Source organism: Ornithorhynchus anatinus, chromosome 5 (assembly GCF_004115215.2).
Source record: "Ornithorhynchus anatinus isolate Pmale09 chromosome 5, mOrnAna1.pri.v4, whole genome shotgun sequence".
Classification (NCBI taxonomy): Eukaryota; Metazoa; Chordata; class Mammalia; order Monotremata; family Ornithorhynchidae; genus Ornithorhynchus; species Ornithorhynchus anatinus.
The window spans coordinates 18,158,502-18,178,612 of record NC_041732.1 but is presented as its reverse complement, the minus strand read 5'-3'; the positions used below and the strand labels follow the sequence as shown (position 1 = coordinate 18,178,612).

At 52.9% G+C, this 20,111-nt stretch overlaps 1 protein-coding gene across 1 annotated transcript in view; it reads left to right on the top strand.

Annotated features, from left to right (window-relative positions):
* TRPM7 (transient receptor potential cation channel subfamily M member 7) overlaps positions 1-20,111 on the top strand; it is a 101,309-nt gene that overhangs the window by 75,477 nt on the left and 5,721 nt on the right. The window contains 13 exon segments of the mRNA XM_029065075.1: positions 2,129-2,261; positions 3,819-4,537; positions 6,676-6,755; positions 8,177-8,236; positions 8,993-9,089; positions 10,088-10,158; positions 11,385-11,419; positions 12,770-12,795; positions 13,525-13,575; positions 13,668-13,733; positions 16,823-17,106; positions 17,251-17,333; positions 17,871-18,076. Coding sequence (XP_028920908.1) covers positions 2,129-2,261; positions 3,819-4,537; positions 6,676-6,755; positions 8,177-8,236; positions 8,993-9,089; positions 10,088-10,158; positions 11,385-11,419; positions 12,770-12,795; positions 13,525-13,575; positions 13,668-13,733; positions 16,823-17,106; positions 17,251-17,333; positions 17,871-18,076 — 1,911 coding nt within the window.

Genomic DNA, 20,111 nt, shown 5'->3' with positions numbered 1-20,111 from the left:
GTAAGCGCTTAACAAACACCATTAAAAAATGAGAAACAGACGGAAAAAACTTAGCTGCCCATCGGTTCCCTCACCTGTAAAGTAGGAATTAATACTGTGAGGCCCATGTGTGACATGGACTGTGTCCAACCTGATTATCTTGTATCTACCCTAACGATTAACACAGCGTCAGGCACTTAGGCACTTAACAAATGCCGTAAAAAAAAAAAAAAACCCTTCAGTTTTACCCAACTAAAGGCACGTACACGTTTCACTACTGTCTGCCACATTTAACATTTAATCAGAAGAAACGCCCCTTTCGGTAAATTTGAGAGCAATACCTTACGTTCCACTCAATAGTACCTTCGTGCCTGATAGTTTGAGGGGATTAAAAACATGTAGGAAGCAAACAGCCCTGGAACTTCTAGAGACCTGAGTACAGCCAGAGAAAGAGGTGAGGATAAAACCAAGATATAGCTTGTCTAGAACTGGGGAAAAGTCAGAATATAGAAATTAGACCTAGAGCCTGTTGAACTAAGGATCTGTATAATGTTAGCCTCCTCAGCCCAACCGTCAGGATCGAACCTAGCTCGAATTGTGCACAGCACAGTTTTTCCGTTGTATGGTTGCATGGGGGTGGAATCGCGTGTATTTTCCGACCTCAGAACAACATCAACGCAGGAGTGATGAAAACTTGAGAGTAGAACACTTCAGCTTGTATTTATACCCCACTGGGTTTTGGTCAGCGAGAATGCGGTCACTGTTTATTTTAAGACGAGCTACCGGCAGCTCTTGGGCAGAGTTTCGAGAATCAAAAAGAGCAACAACAAAGAGATCAAGTCACTCCCAGCCACTGTGAAAGCTAAAAAGATTGTCACTCCGATTTGCTATTTTGGAGTATGATTAATAACGATAACAGTGATAGATGATAAGCGCTTACTTTTTGGCAGACACTGCACTAAGCCCTGGGGTAGAGAGAGCTAGAGTGGATACAGCTGACTTTGTGGATAGAGCCCGGGCTTGGGAGTCCGAAGCACCCTGGGTTCTAATCGCAGCTACCAGGTGATCCTGGACAAGTCACTTCACTTCTCTGGGCCTCAGTTCCCTCATCTGTAAAATGGCGATTAAGGCCCTGAGCCTCATGTGGGACTGGGACTGGGTCAGAGTCGAGGACTGAGCAGTGCTCGGGGACGATCCCCGGGATTGTGTCCTCGTGGACCAAGTGGGCATCTCCCGCTCCGTGACACACTCTGGTCTGTGGGCTTAGCGTCCTCTCGGAACCGAAGGACAGCTCTTCTCCCGGTTCCTCTGGGGCGGGGACTGTGGCCACCAACTCTGGTACATTGTACTCTCCCGAGCGCAGGGCTCTGCGGAAAGTAAGCGCTAAATAGATGCCATTGATTTCTACACGGCGAAGGATGCCGCATTTCAGTTCTTCGTTTCTGGCCCTTCGGTGACTGCAGGCGTGTTGTAATCGGGAAACACGTCTACCAACACGACTGTCTAAGAGAACAGCGCAGTGTTCGACACGTAACAAGCATTCAATGAGTACGACGGATTGATTGCTTATTTATATTAACGGTCTGTTCCCCCCCTCTAGACTCTAAGCTCGTGGTGGGCAAGGAACGTGTCTCCCGACTCTTTTATATTGTGCTTTTAATGGTATCTGTTAAGTGCGTACTAGGTGCCGGCCACTCACAGTGCCGGGGTAGGTAGAAGCTAGGCAGGCTGAACCCGATCCCTGTCTCACAGTCTTAAACCCCATTTTTCCAGATGAGGGAGCTGAGGCCCAGAGGAGTGAAGTGATTTGCTCAAGGTCACAAAGCAGACAAGGGGTGAAGCCGGGTTTAGAACCCAGGCCCGGGCTCCATCTACTAGGCTAGGCGCTTCTCACTGTCTTACTGTGTCCTTGTCGTGTTCAGTAGTATTTATTGAGTGCTTACTATGTGCAGAGCACTGTACTAAGCACTTGGAATGTACAGTTCAGCAGTGGAATTGTTCTAAGTGAAAAGTAAAAAGTAGTTGATCATGTTGGACACGGTCCCTGTCCCACTCGGGCCTCACAGTCAACAAGGAACGAGCTGTCTCGTAACAGGTTCTCAAGTTATTAAAACTAAATCGGTCGTGCGTGCGCCCTGTCTTTCCTTAGAACTGTTTTTAACCGAAGAAGACCAGAAGAAGCTTCATGATTTTGAAGAGCAGTGTGTGGAAATGTACTTCAGTGAAAAAGATGACAAATTTCATTCTGGAAGTGAGGAGAGAATTCGTATCACCTTTGAAAGGTAAGGTTAATAACGATGATAACGAGGCACTCGTTAAGCGCTTACTGGAGAAGCAGCGTGGCTCAGTGGAAAGAGCACGGGCTTTGGAGTCAGGGCTCATGAGTTCGAATCCCAGCTCTGCCACTTGTCGGCTGTGTGACTGTGGGCAAGTCACTTAACTTCTCTGGGCCTCAGTTCCCTCATCTGTAAAATGGGGATTAAGACTGTGAGCCCCACGTGGGACAACCTGATTCCCCTATGTCTACCCCAGCGCTTAGAACAGTGCTCGGCACATAGTAAGTGCTTAACAAATACCAACATTATTATTATTATTATTACTATGTGCCGGGCACTGTCCTGAGGTTAATAATGAATGGTTTTTGTCCTTCTTGGCCAGTAATGAGCGTGAGCAGGTTCCGAATGTGTTTTCATTCATTCCTTCGTTCAGTCAGTTGTATTTTTTGAGCACTTACCCGTGTGCAGAGCACTGTACTGAGCGCTTGGAATGTACAGTTGGGCAACAGAGACCGTCGCTGCCCAATGACGGGCTGTTGGTCTAAAAGGGGAAGACAGACAACAAAACAAGTAGGCCTCAGTACCATCAAAATAGATAGAATCATAGCTATAGACGCATCAAAAATAAAATAGAGTAATAAATAACATATACAAGTATGCACAAGTGCTTTGGGGAGGGGAAGGAGGTAGAGCAGAGGGCGGGAGGAGGGGGAATGGGGAAGAGGGGCGGAGGGAAAGGGAGGGCTCAGTCCGGGTTTTGCCTGTTCATTGCAGGACAGCTGCATTGTGAAAGTGCAGTGGGGCGCTACTCAGACATATACACTGTACGTACATCTGGTTGTAGAGGTGGACACCCCGCTACCTGGCACTCTGTTTTCCACAGAGTGTCAGTGTATACCTCTAAGAAACATTTGAAATTTAGACCTGCAGCTTTTGGGCATAGTAGCAGGCACATGAATATCCCCAAAATGTCTTTTCCAATTTTCTAACTCCAAAAATCGACAGGGGAAGGTTCGGTGTCTAGTCTGAAAAAAAAAAAAATCTTTAAAATGTGAATGTTAGATGCTGCTGCAGGATGTGTGGTGGTTTTTTTATTCCCTCCCAAAATAAAGTCCTAAGAGATTCCCACCTTAACTTTTTTTATGGAATTCGTTAAGCGCTTACTGCGTGCCTGACACTGAATTGAGCCCTGGAGTAGATAGAAGCTAATCGGGTTGGAGAGAGTCCCTTATGGGACTCACAGTTTTAATCCCCATTTTCTCGAGGAGGGAACTGAGGCTCAGAGAAGTGAAGCGATTCACCCAAGTCACCCAGAAGACTCGTGGCAGAGCCGGGATTAGAACCCGGGTCCTTCTGACTCCCGGACCCGTGGTCTCTCCGCTAGCCCAGGCCGCTCTGTACGGTCCCCGTGCGATGAGCCGCTCCTCAACTCCGCCTCAGCTCTCTGGCCCGTCGCCACGCTGCGGTGGACGGAAGCCAGGTTGTCTTTTGCTTCGAATCGCGCAGAGAACGTGCTCTCCGCCTTCCCAACTTGAGAAAACCCCAAGGTCGTTTTCCCTCCAGGGTCGAACAGATGTGCATCCAGATCAAAGAGGTCGGCGACCGAGTCAACTACATCAAGCGCTCGCTGCACTCGTTGGATTCGCAGATCGGCCACCTGCAGGATCTCTCCGCCCTCACGGTGGACACCCTGAAGACGTTCACCGCTCAGAAGGCCTCCGAAGCGAGCAAAGTCCACAACGAGATCACGCGCGAGTTGAGCATTTCCAAACACCTGGCCCAGAATCTTATAGACGAGGGACCCCTGCATCCCTCCGTATGGAAAAAACACAGCGTGGGGAGCACCCTGAGTTCGTCTCTTCCCCAGGGAGGCCTCGAGGGTAGCGGTGCCTTTCTGGGCAGCGTCTTCCCACGCGACGAGAGAGACGCCCCGTTTAGGGTGTTGGGGCCGGACTTGGCTGCGATCCCTCGGAGAGGAGAGCCTAACTTTCCAGAGCCCGGGACCTCGAGCGGTGCCTTACTCCCGAGCGCCGTCTCCCCGCCCAGACTCCGGCACCGAGCTCACGGGGAAGAAGCCGCCAGAGCGATCAGCCGGAACCCGAAACCGGGCAACTCCTCGAACAGCGTACCCCACCCGACCTCCCCGACGGCCAAGTTTTTCGTCAGCACCCCCTCTCAGCCAGGCGGCACGAACCAGCCGGAACCCGTGGCTAAAGACGAAGAGCCCGTCTGCTCTAAGGCCGTCCAAGGCGAGAGTGCCGTGGAATTCGGCGCCTTTGTGGGTAAGCTCAACCGGAACGGGTCCCCGCGCGGTAGTCTGCGGGACTTTGGCCCGGTGCTCACGTAATTATAAATAAGGACGATGTTAAGAATGTTAAGGGCTTCCTCTTTGTCAAGCACGGGTCCAAGAGCTGGGATAGATATGGGCTACTCAGGTCGGACACGGTCCCTGTCCCAAATGCAGCTCCCAGTCTGTGCCCCCATTTTCCAGAGGAAGGAAACTGAGGCCAAGGGAAGTGAAGCGACTGGCCCAGGGTCCAAGCGGCGGAGCCAGGATGAGAACCCAGGTCGTTCTGACTCCCGGGCCTGGGCTCTGCCCGCTAGGCCATGCCGCTTCGCATCAGAGGTTGAGCCCCGAGGATTGTAGTTTTGGGTCGAGGGGCTGGTTCTGTCGCTGTCAGGAGGCCAGGGTTGACAGATCCGACCCCGTGTTCCTTTAACGGAGGGTGGCTTCGCAAGAACAGGAGCTTACCCTTTCCACAGCCCCAGAAAGGAAAACCCGGGCCCAGCCAGACCTGCCGTGGTGCCGCTGGGCGGAAGGGACGGCAGAATTTGGGGGGCAGTGACGGGGGGGACCGGATCAGCTTTCCCGACAGCATCAGCAATCAGGCATCTCTTTGGGGGAGTCCAGGTTCGGACAAGGGAAGCATTGAACGTTGTCACGGCCCCCTCGATTTCTAAGCTGAGCCGAGTCTTTAAGATGGTCTCAGGGACGCTGGCTAGCGCTTCCACCTGCCCCAATTCCCATCCACCGATATTCTGCTGCCTGGCCCCCCACGGAGTCAATATCTCGGGGCCACCGCCGATCGTGACAGAGAGCAACCCTGTGATTGACCCACGTCGGGGAACACGAAGACCAACTAAATCCGTCCGGGGCCCCGGGATTAGCACTTTTATCTGGATACACGGCGGTTCTAGGTGGATCCGAGTTGAGGCGTCGTGTTTCTGCCTTTGCTTCTCTGGACAAAAACGTTTAGGGAAAAAAAGGGGATTTCAAAATGGAGGTCCGCAGGTAGCCGACATTTTCGAAGCAGCCTGCCTTCGTGGCTAGAGCCGGTCTAGGAGTCAGAAGGACCCGGGTTCTCATCCCGGCTCCGCCACTTGTCCGCTGTGTGACCTGGGGCAAGTCACTTTACTTCTCTGGGCCTCAGTTCCCTCATCTGAAAGATGAGGATCGAGACTGCGAGCCGCATGTGGGACAGGGACAGTGTCCAACCCGGTTAGCTTGTATCCACCCCAGTGCTTAGTACGGTGTCTGACACATAGTAAGCACTTAACAGATACCACAGTTCATTCAACCGTATGTATTGGGCGCTTACTGCGTGCGGATTAAGCGGACCAGAACCCCTTGGGTGGGGAGGAGAGTTGCATAGGTTCAGCTCCACTGTTAGCTTGGAGGTCAGCTGGCTGGTGAAACTTGGGGCCTCCCTCCCTCAGATTCAGGGGCCTTCAGACTTGCAACCCCAGAATAAGATAACAATAAACAATAATAATAATTATGGTACTCGCTAAGCACTTACTTTGTGCCAAGCACTTTTCTGACCACTGGGGTAGATGCAAGTCATTCAGGTTGGACATGGTCCCTGTCCCCCATGGGGCTCCCAGTCTTCATCCCCATTTTCCAGATGAGGGACCCGAGGCCTAGAGAAGCAAAGTGACTTGCCCGAGGTCCCACAGCGGACACGTGGCAGAGCCGGGATGAGAACCCGGGTCGTTCTGATTCCCCGGGCCCGGGCTCTAGACACTAAGCCACCTTGCTTTTCCAGAACGCCACAAGACTCAAATCCCTAGACGATAGAAAGCATTTTCCGCGGGCAGGAAACCTGCCAAGTTGCTAAGAGGCCATCTTTACCCTCACGTGTGTGGTGAGGGGGAGGAAATAGTAAGCAGCCCGAAGGTATTACTGTGAGGAGATTATTCCCTGCTTCCTGGCCATTCCCCCAAGCAGACACCCCCTCCACCCCCGCCAAAAGCAGGTCACCGTGTTGGGCAGGCCCTCTGGGCTCATCGCCGTCCTTCTGCTTAGGGCCATGGCTTGTCAGGATCAGCGACCTGTCAGATCCTCCCAGACCGTGGAGAAGCCTGTTTAATGGAAAAGTTCTCATTGCCTTACTTCTTTTATTTTGCTCTATTAATAAAGGTCACAGGGACAGCATGGAGTTGCAGAGATTCAGGGAGGCCACAAACAAGATGAAAGAAATAATGGCTGCGAAAACTCTGGTAAAGACTGCAGTTTTGTTTTTTTGGGGGCGGGGGTTGTTTTTTACAACCCGCTAATCCAAGATTCTGATTTTAGCAGGTAAACGTAAGGGAATAAAATGTGCTGTATTAGATGTAGAAATAATCTCCATCTCACTCAGAGGTTATGTATCTCCCCCACCTTCAAAGCCCTTCTAAAAATCACAGTTCCTCCAGAAGGCCTTCTCCAGTTCCTTTTCTTAATTCAGTGTTTTTCTTAATTGGCATCAAACCGGTCTGCGGCGGTGCCGTTCTCACATGGGATGATGATGTTTAATCTCCCGTTCGGTTCCCTCTCGCCAGAAAGGGCGGTGGGCAGAAACCGGAAAAAAGACAACCAGATAGCTGGAAAGAGACACTGGCGGTCCTCTTCGTAGCCGTGACGTTGGCTTTCTTTTTGAAATAGTATGAGGTGACTAAGTGCTGAATGAAGAGGCTTACAGCTTGCTAATCAATCAGTCCAATCAGTGGTATTTATTGAGTGCTTACCGTGTGCAGAGCGGTGGACTAAGCGCTTGGGAGAGTACAGTATAACAGAGTTAGTAGACCCGTTCCCTGCCTACCACTAGCTACGGTCTGGAGGGGGGAAATGGAAGGTGTCATTAGTTCTAGTTGTTGAAGACCGACTGAAATTGAAAGCTTCCCAGATGGTCGTAGTTGGATAGAGATGACTAAGTTGGGAGGTTTTCCATTTTTGGAAATGAAGGCTATTACCCTTGTTAAAAATGTGATAAAAACGATCATGATGATTCACGTCACGAAGCGCTTACATTGTGTCAAGCACTGTTCTGAGCCCCGGGGTAGATAGAGGCTCATCCAGTTGGACACGGTCCCTGTCCCACATGGGGCTCAGGGTCTCTGTCGGAGGGAAAACCAGCATCAGAGCCCCATTTCACAGATGAGGCCTGGAGAAGTTAAATGACCTGCCCAAGATCACACGGCAGGCAAGCGGCACAGCCAGGACCGGAACCCAGGTCCTCTGACTCCCAGGCCCCGGACCCTTTCCACTAGGCCACGCTGCTTCTCATCATTGTAAGGGTCATTGGAAACGTCCATCCAAGCACCCCTTCTCCGAGCTCTCGCGTGGCTCCCGTCCTGCTGGCAGGACCCTCAACGGAGCTGGCCGTAGGAGGGCGGGAATGGAGTTTTGGATGGGTTTTCTACCTCTGAAATACCGTCGCCTTCGATGGAAAGCCCACATGTCTTACCGCAGCTCGATAACGGGGAGCCCTTCAGAATTATACCGGAAGAGATGCCCATCCGGTGACTAAACAAGGAGAGTAGAATTTGGGGCCATTCCCTGAGAGTAATGTGGTCGTTGTTATCTTTAAGGAAAATTCCAAGCACGTAGCCGTCGAATTACACGACACTCTCAAGTGCCACAATTTTCTTTCCTCGAATAGGAGCCGCAGAAGGACATAAGGAAACCCATATTGGAGGACATCGAGATGACTAAACATCAGGTAAAGGCTGAAAGCCGAAATGAAATCTCACAATAATGCTAATAACAACGATGGGGGGTGGGCTGTGTTTTTTCTAAACGGTATTTAAGCACTTACTGTGCGTCGGGCACTGTTCCGAGCGCCTGGGTAGATACCAGCTGATCAGGTTGGTCACTGTCCATGTCCCACATGGGACTCGGTGTCATTCCCCGTTTTACAGATGAAGTGACTGAGGCCCAGCAGAGTCGAGTAACTTGCCCAAGGTCACACGGCAGGCACGTGGGGGAGCTGGGATTCGAACCCAGATTCTCATTGTAATTTCTGTACAGAATTATGCCCATTTTCAGAACAACCCTCCAGAAGGCTGACTGAATATTGCGATCGAGCCTAATGGCAGCCTCTCTAACGCATTTTGAGGCAGGCGTTCCTGAAACCGGTCTCTCTTTCTGCAGCTTGGCTGGACTATCGTTCACTGAGTCCGGCTGTCGACCCTCCAATGGGGATTCGGTACCCAAGTGGTACTTCCCGCTGAGACTTTGAGCCCCCATGTAGATAGGGACTGTGTCTGACTTATCTTTTATCAACCCCGCCGCTTGGTACCATGCCCGACACGTAGTAAGCGTAGTAAGCAAATACCATTAAAGAAAAACACCCACGACCCCAAACGGTATGTACACCGTGGAAAATCAACTGGTCCTACTTCTAAAAGTCAGGATGGGTGTGACTTCCAAGGTTTCTCAGGAATTTGGGGGTAATGGAGGGCGTATCTCTCTGCAGAGCGGGACTTCCTTCGGCAGCCCCCTGAGACACGTCAGCTCCTACGCAGGGTTTACGGAGCTCCACAGAGTCTCCCCTTCGCTTCGCTCGGAGCAAAGTGAGTCATTCGCCTTTGAGGCGTCACCCCTTGCCGGTGGCGACGGAGCCCGGCCCCTTCTCCGACTTCCAAGGGTCTCGGGGAGGAGGGTGAAGCGTCTGATTTCCAGCACGGTTGTTGGGGCTCCTCTCCTTTCGAGCCCGGGGGCCAACCCGGGGATGGAGCTTTGAGGAGGGAGGAAGAAAAAGGATGGAGGGAAAAAGTGGGAGAGGGAGAGGTACGGAAGTTGCCAAGCTCTGCCGCTTCCTCCCCCTCGCCCCTGGGCCATGCCAAGGTGAGGCTCGGGCAGCTCCCTTCCTCGGCCCTGCTTCGGAGCCGTCTGCCCCGGCCCGACCACACACTTCTCACGGAGTCCTGACCCGCGGTGGGCCCCCGGGCTTACATTGGTCCTGGCGGAACTCCGAGCGACCCCGGCCCCCCTTCCTGTAGGGCCGGGCCCGGCCTCCACTGGGGCCACAGAGACCCCGGCTCGTGTCAGGCCTCCAGTCCCGGCTGGCAGGGGACAACCGGTGGAGCCGTCATCTTGTTTCTTTTCCGGATCCGAAGGAAGGACGGGCTGACTCGTTTATCTCAGCCCTCAAAATTGGGCGAGTGACGTTAGAGGGATTATCCCCACAGTGCCAAGCCCGTGATGGGACCATCGTCTCTGGGTCCCCCAGTGAGTGGAAGATAGAGAAAATTGAAGTTGACTACCTGTTACCTCAGGGCTCTCCTCCACCTGGAAACTTGACTGTTCCTCTCTTTCCTCTCAGCGATGTTTACGCGCCGAGCCTGCGCCCTCACCGTAAACCTTGCCGCAGCCATTTAAAAGGAAATTTTAAATGTCTTATTGATAATTTTGTTTCGATGGTGGGGAGGGATTTGGGGTTTCCTACATTAGTATTGTGCATCTGGTATAAACTTAGGAAAACGTGGAAATCTGCCGGGGACCCAGCGTTCGAATCTTTCCAAAAAGGTACGCCCAGACCTCCAGGCTAACGGTTTTCGTTTGCCTCCAGTGCAGAGCAAGAGCGGGAGGGCGTCGGCAGAAGACCCTCACGAAGCGGACTCCAAAGCCGCCTTGCTCAAGGTTCGTACGGAGAAATCAGCCCCATGGGGGACCTGATGATCCTATATCTGCCCCAGGGCTTAGAGCACTTGCCCCCTAGTAATCCCGTAACAAGTACCCCGATTATCAGCGTCCGTGTCGGGAAGAATGAGTATCGTTCCCGCTCTTTGGGGTGGAGGTTGGCGGAGGTTTCCTTTGGGAGTACGGCCGCCTTCGGGAAATCACCCATCTTCACAGAGGTGATTAGAATTTAGTCCACCCGTTGGACTGAGAGGACTAGAGAAGATCTAATAATCATAATAGTATTTGTTCAACACTTACTGTGGGTCAAGCACTATGCTAATCGCTGGGATCTACACAGTACATGCAGCTCCAAAAGAATCCCTGTCCCACAGGAGGCTCACAGGCCAAATAGGAGGAAGAACAAGCATTGAATCCAAGACCTTCCCCGACCGAGCCCTCTTTTCCCCGGCTCAGTTTCCTCTCTGTGCCGTCTGTGCACTTGGGTCTGTGACTTTTAGGCGTTTGATAATTTGCCCCACTCTCAACCCCTCAGCTCTTCTCTACATATTTTTAAAGTCTACGAAGTGGATTTCTCATTTATTCACCTTAATATCCATCTCCCCCTCTAGACCGTGAACTCATTGTGGGCAGGGAACAGGTCTGCTGGTTCTTTGGTATTGTCCTCTCCCAAGCGCTTAACGCAGTGCTCTGCACATAGAAAGCGCTCAGTAAATACCATCGATTGAGTGATTGAATCCCCATTTACAGCAGAGGAAACTGAGGCGAGAGAGGTTAAGTGTCTCGCCCCGGGTAGCACAGCAGGCAAGTAGCAGAGCCAGGAGTTCCGCTACTGAAATCGAGGGGCTTTCTGGGTGTCGTCACCCTTTGAAAAACGACAAGAACGGGCACGCGGCTTTTAAAATCGGTGTTATGAGGCCTGATCCGTATACGCACGCAGTCGTGCGATTCAGACAGTAACGTTGCCGGCGGTCGGCCGAGAAGCTCTGAACCAGTGACGTCACAAGTAGGGAAATCGCCCATTTTACGATCTCTTTGATCCTCTGGAATTATGGTCAGCCGTTATTGGATTAGTGTGGCTTGTGTGAAATGGCAGTTCTTTCCGAGTGTGTTCGAGTAGTTTCAGGATATGAAGCAGAGCGATTAAGGAAAGGCGTACTTGTCTGGAGGCTGTAATTTTCAAAAAGCTGCTTCTGATTCCCCCCCCCCTTTCCCTTTTCCCGAAGGATTGGCTTCAAGAAAGACCGACAACCAATCAGATGTGAGTAGACCGATTATCGCTCCCAATCTCTGGGTAGACTCGGTGTCCCGTTCGTCTTCCTCCTCTGTCATCTCGGTTTTTTCTGGGTCCGGGGCTCAAGGGCTGATCCGAGCTGGGTAGTACAGCAGACGTCATTAAGTAAATTCCTAAGATTTTAATCCAGAAAGTTGACAGAGGTCAGGGTCCTAGTTAGAGAATTTTCAAACTAAAAGAAGAATGAAATACATATCTGGGGGGGGGGATATGGCCGCATTGCATAGAGGACCAGATTACGGCCTTTCTCCCGCTAGTTTACACTTGTGAAGAATTAGTAGGGGGGGGCCTAAGATTTAGGATTTGCATCCAGATTCACCCGTCTCTGCTTTCTGTCTCACCATGTGACTGGCCTTTCGTGCCCCTTCCTTCCCCAAATGACGCCCCCCCGAACGTTGGTTTGCCCCTTGCCTCCTCGAGTGACTCCACTCCTTCCTTTGATTTCACTCTGAGCGTGAGCTCTAAGCCAAATGATGGTTTGTCTCCTCCGTGTTGCTTATGCTGGCCCGAGCAGTCCGGAGTCCTCACGGATCTAAAGATTCCCCTGGAAATCCCAGCAGCCTTGGGCTCCTGAATTCTGTAGGAGCTGAATTCTGTAAGAAGCCACTAGCTAGAAACTAGCTATGTTCTTTCATTTGGGGATTTTAAATTTTCTGCAGTTGTAGTCGCTCTGTGTCCCGGTGAGCGGGTTTCTTCCGAAAGACTCCGTCTTGGTTACGGTGATGTTACGATTTCTTTTGCGCACGCACAGAGCTGGACCTCCTAGACTACAGTCCTGGGCCTCTCTAGGCCTTCGGCTCGTTACGGGCGGGGAACGGGTCTGCCAACTCTGTTCTGTTGTCCTCTCCGAGCACTTAGTACAGTGCTCTGCACACAGGAAGCGCTCAGGGAATGCCATTAACTGATCCAACGTGAGCAGCTAAGGGCTCTGGCAGGCTACTGGCGATGTGAATGCCTAAAACTGGAACCGTATTCAGGTTTTTGGGTGCCGCGCGTCACTGACTTGGGCTGTTCTGAGAAAACCGATGATAGTTTTAAAATAGCGGAAACGCTGCCGATTTCCCCAGTTCTCTTCCCCCGTGCTCTGAGGAGATACCGGAACTGGCGGCCCTGCACGCGGAGGGCCGGCCGACATTTCTTTGGGCCCACCCCCCTCCTCAAGTCGAGATACCCGGTCTTAGGGCAATTTGCCAATATTCACTGAGCGCCCCGGGGGAAACCGACAGTCTCTTGTGCTGGGAGATCAGGGAATCAGTTGAGAAGTAAGTGGCTTCGAGGAAGACGATCGCAGCTAATGTCTCTGTGGCTTTTCCCCAGGCCATCGGAAGAAGAAGCGTTAAATGGTAAGTTTGGAATTCTGTTCAGCCGTCTACAGTTGGAACTCACAGGTCCTGGGTGAGGAGCGGTTCTCGAGTTAACCTTTTAAGGCCCCTGTGCGCGGGACCGCCATGGACGGTTGAAAAGCAGCACGGCCCAGTGGCTAGAGACCGGGCCTGGGAGTCGGGGGACCCGGGTGCTGATTCCGGCTCTGCCGTGTGGTCTCCCGGGTGGCCTTGGGCAACTTATTTCACTTCTCTGGTTCTGGTCCCTCGTCTGTGCAATGGGGATTAAACCCTCCTTCCTCCTCCTCAGACTGGGGGCCCCATGTGAAACAAGGACTGTGTCCAAACCAGTTAACTTGTACCTTCCCCAGTGCTTAGAACAGTGCAACAATGATGATAAAACGACGGTAGTAACGATGATAACCTCCTGGTGCTGCATCAGATCCCTCTGTTTGCCCGTGGAGCCCAGAGCAGCTTCCTCCACTAAAGATCTACTTGGCTTCCTTCCCCTTTGCTCTGCGCATCCACCCTGCAGCTCCCCAAATTTACAGCGGTGCCCCAAACTCTGTTGCCCGGGAACGGCCTGATCCTTCTCTTCCTACCCACCCGTCTCGGACATACAGTGGGAAGCCGCGCGGAAGTTTCGGAGAAAACCTCTGGGCACTGAAGCGCTTTAGGAGTGTGGTTAGAGATGACAGCGAAAGTCGTGATGTAGTAATCGATGGATGCACGTTTTGCCTCCCGTTCTAGGCATTGCATCGCCCTTCAAGCCAATCATGGATACAAATTATTATTACTCGGGTAAGTCAGGATCACGCGTGAAAAACCGAAAAAACAAGAAGCCCGGTGGTAATTTAGTTGAAAGGTCTGACCTCTCTGTTGTCGTCACGCAGCGGTGGAAAGAAACAACCTGATGAGGCTGTCGCAGAGTATTCCGTTCACTCCAGTGCCTCCGAGAGGTAAGTAAAGCCCGTCGGGTTCTGGCGGAGCACACGTTTTTACTGATCGGGTTGGGAGGGGATGCTGTGGTGGAAGCGGTAGGTGCTTTTTCCAACAAAGTACGCTTATCAGGATAGACTCCAGTGTCGTGTCACGTGCCCATGTATGATGCTCACTTACACGTCTGCCAAAGTGTCTTTGTGTCCGTGTGTTTTATTATCATGGTATTTATTGAGCACCTACTGTGTGCCAAGCACTGTTAGGCAGGGAACGTGTCTAATTCTGTTGGATGGTTCTCTCCCAACCACTTAGCGCAGAGCTCTCCACATAGTAAGCGCTCCATAAATCCCATTGATTGAGTCTACCACGCTCATAGGTTTTCCGTAATGTCGGGTTCATCAGGAATGCGAGGGCTGTGTATAATAGTGACGGTTAAGTGCTTACTATGTGCCAAGCACTGTTCTAAGCACCAGGATAAGATACAAGGTAATCAGGTTGTCCCACGTGGGGCCCACAGTCTTAATCCCCATTTTACAGATGAGGGAACGGAGGCCCAGAGAAGTGAAGTGACTTGCCCAAAGTCACACAGCTGACAAGTGGTGGAGTCAGATTAGAACTCATGACCTCTGACGCCCAAGTGACTTCCACTAAGCCACGCTGCTTCTCTGTATCAGAAGACTTCGTGAGAAGCAGTGAGGCTTAGAGGTTAGAGCCCGGGCCCGGGAGTAGGAAGGACACAGGGTCCGATGCCGGCTCCCCGACTTGTCTGCCGTGTGACCTTGGGCAAGTCACAACTTCTCTGTGAATCCGGTCCCTCATCAGTAAAATGGGGATTCAGACTGTGAGCCCTATGTGGGACGTGGACTGAGTCCAACCTGATGAGCTTCTATCTCCCCAGCGCTTAGTACAGCACCTGGCCCATAGGAAGCATTTAACAAATACCATTAAAAAAAGGTAAGAAAGCATTCTCTGTGGTTGCCTGGTCACTGTGAGGCTGGTAACCTTGGGGATTAGGACTGAGTCCAGATTTGAGGCTCGAGTCCATGATTGCTTGGTTTTATTTTATTTTTTCATTTTCATTTCACACGTTTGCGTGGCTGAGTCTTCGCAGTGCCAGAGACGCCGAGGTTAACCGAGTGATAGGGCTGTCCTTTGCGGGAGGGGAGAGCTCCCACACTCTTACTGCCTTATGGGCATATCTAGAAATTACACGTTAAATAAAAGATTTATATTAATATCTGTCTCCCCCTCTAGACTGTAAGCTCGGTTGCGGGCAGGGAACGTGTCTCTCAACTCTGTTGCGCTGTACTCTCCCAGGCGCTTAGTATTGGTGCACTGCGTACAGTAAAGCGCTAAATCAATGCCATTGATGATGAGGGTGATGACGAATTCAGGGAGAGGCGCCCTGTGGAAGCACAGATGATGATCTGACTATAAAGAGACTGGAAATCTTAAATGGAAAACGTGGTAGGGAGCGGTGAATAAGCTACATAGAGAGTGACTTGCCTGTAAGAATGACTGTTTCTTTGGAAGGTGTCTCCCACTTACCGTCTGCTCCTATTTTTCCTTTACCCTGCACGAAAGAACAGGAAAAACCCGGTCACCGGGAAGCCCGAATGAAGTGCAGCCATGGTTAAACACGTGGCAGGCGAGCCTAGGGGAAGTAGTGGGATTTGAGGGTCGATCCATCAGTCGGTGGTATTTATCGAGCGTTTACTGTGTGCGGAGCGTTTTCGCTTGGGGCAGTACCACGGAGTCGGCAGACACGTTCCCTGCCCACGACGAGCTTACGGCCTAGAGGGGGAGACGGCCATTAGTAGAAGTAAATGTTATAGATACGGACGTGAGTGTCGTGGGGAGGGTGGGATGAAGGGCAGGTGCCCGAAGGGCACAGATCCAGGGGCGTAGGTGGCGTAGAAGGGAGAGGGAGCTGGGGGAAAAGGGACTTAATCGGGGAGAGGAGACGTGACCTTAACAGGGCCTTGCAGGTGGGGAGAGTGTGGTCCCGTGTACGTGGAGGGGGGTCCGAGCTAGAGCGGGAACGTGGGCGAGGGGTCGGCGGCCGGATAGACGAGACGGAAGCACGGTGAGGAAGCCGGCGCCGGAGGAGCGGAGCGTGCGGGCTGGGCCGGAGTAGGAGAGGAGTGAGGGGAGGGGGGTGAGCTGAGTGACTGATCTAAAGCCAGTGGTGAGGAGTCTCTCTTGGATGTGGTGGACGGCCAACCACCGGAGGTTCCTCAGGAGAGGGGAGACGTGGACTCATCGGGGGGTGGGTTTTTTATTTGTTTTTTTTTTTTTTTTTAGAAAAGCTCCCTGTGTGGCAGAAAGTAGGGACTGGAGAGGGGAGAGGCAGGAGGCAGAGAGGTCAGCGAGGAGGCTGACCTAGTAGTAGAGGCGGGATGGGGTAAGCACTTGGATCGGGATAGGTGCAAGTTGGATGGAGAGGATTTTAGCCAGGCGGTGAACCTACGGGATTTAGCGCCAGATTGTACGTGGGGGTCGAATGTGAGAGGTGAGTCGAGGATGACGCCGAGGTTACGGGCCCGTGACAGAGAGAGGTGGCGGTGCTGTCTACGGTGACGGGAAAGACGGGGGGTGACGGGGTTTCGGGTGAGAAGGTGAGGCCGCTGAAGACCGACGCCTGACCGTAGCTCCTTTAGACCGGAAACTCGCCGCGGGCGGGGAACGGGGCCGTTGTATTGTGTTTTCTTCCCCCGAGCGCTTAGCACAGTGCCCCGCGCGCGGCGGACCCTCAGTAAATACGCCGCGTCGACGGACGGCAAGAGGCATCGAGTGAAAGGCGCCTGTCTTAGAAGCAGAGTGGCTCAGTCGATAGAGCACGGGCCTGGTCTGGCCGGGGTCCTGACCCCGGCTCTGCCACGTGTCTGCTGTGTGACCTCAGGCGAGGCACTGCACCCCTCTGTGCCTCGGTTCCCTCATCCGTAAAGCGGGGGCGGAGACCGGGAGCCCCAAGCGGGACCGGGGACGGGGGTCGAATCTGATGAATCTGTGTCTGCCCCAGCGCTTGGAATGGCGCCCGGCCCGTCGCGAGCGCGTCACGGGCCCCGTGGTGACCGTCGTCGCCGGTTTCTGTCCGTTGGCATCGCAGGCGAGCCGGTCACCGTGTACCGTCTGGAAGAGAGCTCCCCCGCCATCCTCAACAACAGCATGTCGTCCTGGGCGCAGCTGGGCCTCTCGGCCAAAATCGAGTTCCTGAGCAAAGAGGAGATGGGAGGAGGACTCCGCCGAGCCGTCAAGGTCCTCTGCACCTGGGCCGAGTACGACATCCTGAAATCGGGGCACCTCTACATCATCAAATCCTTCCTGCCCGAGGTGGTCAATACGTGGGCGGGGGTTTACAAAGAAGATACCGTCCTGCATCTCTGCCTGCGGGTAAGCGCGGGGCTGGGCAGCCACCTCGTGGCCCCGCGTCCGTGTCGGGCCCTCCCCGGGACTTCGGCGGTCCGTAAAAAGAAAGGGGGGGTGGCACTCGGGCTGCCGACCGAACCGCCTTTCCTTTTGTGTTTCGATTCCAAGGAAATTCAGCAACAGAGAGCGGCCCAGAAGCTCACGTTTGCTTTCAACCAGATGAAGCCAAAGTCCATCCCGTATTCCCCACGGTACGTTCTTATTCTACGACTCTATTCTTTCGGGTAGCGATGACGACGATAGTCGTGGTGTTCGTTAGGCACCTACTGCGTTGCCAGACGCTGTACTGCGGGCCGGGGTGGGTGCGAGCAGATCGGGTCGGCCGCAGACCCTGTCCCGCTTGGGGCTCCCGGCCTCAGTCCCCATTTTACAGGTGAGGTGACTGAGGCACAGAGAAGTAAAGTGACTTGCCCAAGGCCGCACAGCAGACCCGTGGTGGAGACGGGATTAGAGCCCGTGCCCTGGGATGGATGCCCGAACCTGAGTTGGCCCGGGGCTGGTTTCCACGGATTTCTCAACAGGCCGGCTGGGAAGGGCCTTTTGAAATAATCACAAAGAATAATCACCTGGGGCATAATAATCAGCCCCTAGTCGGTATTAATTAGCTATCAATACTAGCCAGTCATACCGCGCTTGTTGTGCAGCGGGCCAGGGTAGCTCTTATTATTTAGTTATTAGGACCGCTTAATAACGTAGCGATCCCGATGGTCGTCCCTCTTTGGCCTTAGGTTTCTGGAGGTTTTCCTGCTGTACTGCCATTCGGCCGGCCAGTGGTTCGCGGTGGAGGAGTGCATGACCGGCGAGTTCAGGAAATACAACAACAACAACGGCGATGAAATCATTCCAACGAACACTTTGGAAGAAATCATGCTGGCCTTCAGCCACTGGACCTACGAATACACGAGAGGAGAATTACTCGTTCTGGACTTGCAAGGTACGCTTATTTTGGGGGGCTTTTTCTTTTCCCCTAGGCTGGCAGAGACGGGGAGGAGATTGTAAGATAAGAGTGTAAAATCTGGGGGGTGGGGGTGGGGATTCTGTTCATTGATATTTAGTACTCTCCCATCCTTTCTGCGTCACCCTGCCTTGCTCCTTTTATGCGTCCCCCGCCTCCCAGTCCCACAGCACTTGTGTCTGTATCTCTCATGTATCGATTTATTCTATTAACGTCTGTTGCTTGCCGCGGAATCTACCGACTCTGTTATACTGTGATATTGAACTCTCCCGGCGCTTAGCACGGCAAGCGCTCAGTAAATCCGATCGATCAACCGTCACCAAGTATACCATTTAAAAGAAAAAGGAAAAACATAGCAAGCACTTAACAGACACCATTATCGTCTATTACACAGAGCAGTTCTTTTATGCAAAAGCTACTGGCTTGTGGATACAATCTGGCGGTTAGATTGATGGCCAGAAGTCCCCTATCGGTTGTGGTGTGGCCCAGTGGCTAGAGCCCGGGGCTGGGATTGAGGTCAGACGGATTTGGGTTCTGATCCCAGCTCTGCCACTTGCCTGCTGCGTGACCTTGGACAAGTCACTTCACTTCTCGGGGGCCTCAGTTACGCGGTCATAATTATTATTATTATTACTGCCTATCAAATGGAGAGTAAGGCCGTGAGCCCTACGTGGGAAATGGGACTGGTCCAACCTAATTGACCTCGAATCTACCCGGCGCTTAATATAGTGCCTGGCACACGGAAAGTGCTTAGAAATACCTTTTTGTGTGTGTGTTTTTTTTTTTTTTTGAAAGTCCTGACCCTCCCATCAGTCGGTCGTACTTGTTGAGCCCTCACTGTGTGCGGCGCTCTGTACGGAGCGCTTGGGAGAGTACAGCGCAGTAGAGTCGGGAGACACATTCCCTGCCCACTGTGAGCTGGCAGTCTACGGGGGGAGACAGATGTTAAGGTGAATAATCAATCGATTGTATCTACTGAGCGCTTACTATGTGCAGAGCGCAGAACTTGGCGCTTGGGAGAGGACGAAACAGATGTGGTAGATACGGTCCCTCCCCACAGTCTAGAGGGGGAGACAGGCTTTAATAGAAAAAAAAACACATTACGGATCTGTCCGCTAGTGCTGTGCGATCGAGGGGACGGCGAATAAAGGAAACCCGGAAGGGATTGGGAGAAGAGGAGAGGAGGCTTAGTCAGGGAAGGCCTCTTGGAGGAGACCTTTGAGCGGGAGGAGAGTAATCACCTGTCGGATCACTTGTCGGCGCTTAGAACGGCGCCTGGCACGTAGGAAGCGCTTAAAAATACCGTCATTATCCTTATTATGAGGAGCAAAGGTGTTTCGGGCTCGTGAGGGACTCCAGGCGCCGGGCCCCGCTAGACCCTCCTCGACCTTCGGACGCCGACCGAGGCGCGACGGTCCCCAAGCTTTAGAGCGCCGGCCGGATCCTGGCGGTTCCTTCGCTGAGATCTGTTTGCCTGGAACGGGGAGATCCTCGCTCTGTGAGCCCCTTGCGGGCCGGGGGAGATGGGTCATCACCCCATATTCGCCCAGTGCTCAGCACAGGGCTTTGCCTAGGGTAAGCCTTCCAAGAAATACGGTGAAAACGGTACCGATGAATAGTAGAAGCAGCGTGGCCTTGTGGAAGGAGCACGGGCCGGGGACTCGGAAGGACCTGCGTCCTAATCCCTGTCTGCTGCTCGTCTGCTGGGTGACCTTGGGCAACTCGCTTCACTTCCCTGGGCCTCATCTGGAAAATGGGGATGAAGACCGTGGGCCCCACGTGACACAGGGACTGTGTCTGACCCGATTATTATGACGTCGTTATCGTCGTTATCGATTATCGGTAAACTCTGCTCGGTAAAGTGGGCCCTGTTTTAGTTGGGCAGTTTACTTCTTGCGATTTACACTGCCTGGTGGCAAGTGCCAAGAGCCTCAGGTGCCCCTTTGAGCTCAGTCCCCAACAATGAGGTGGTCGGCTGTCGTCCCCCAGTGCCGTTCAGGACGAGTTGTAGCTC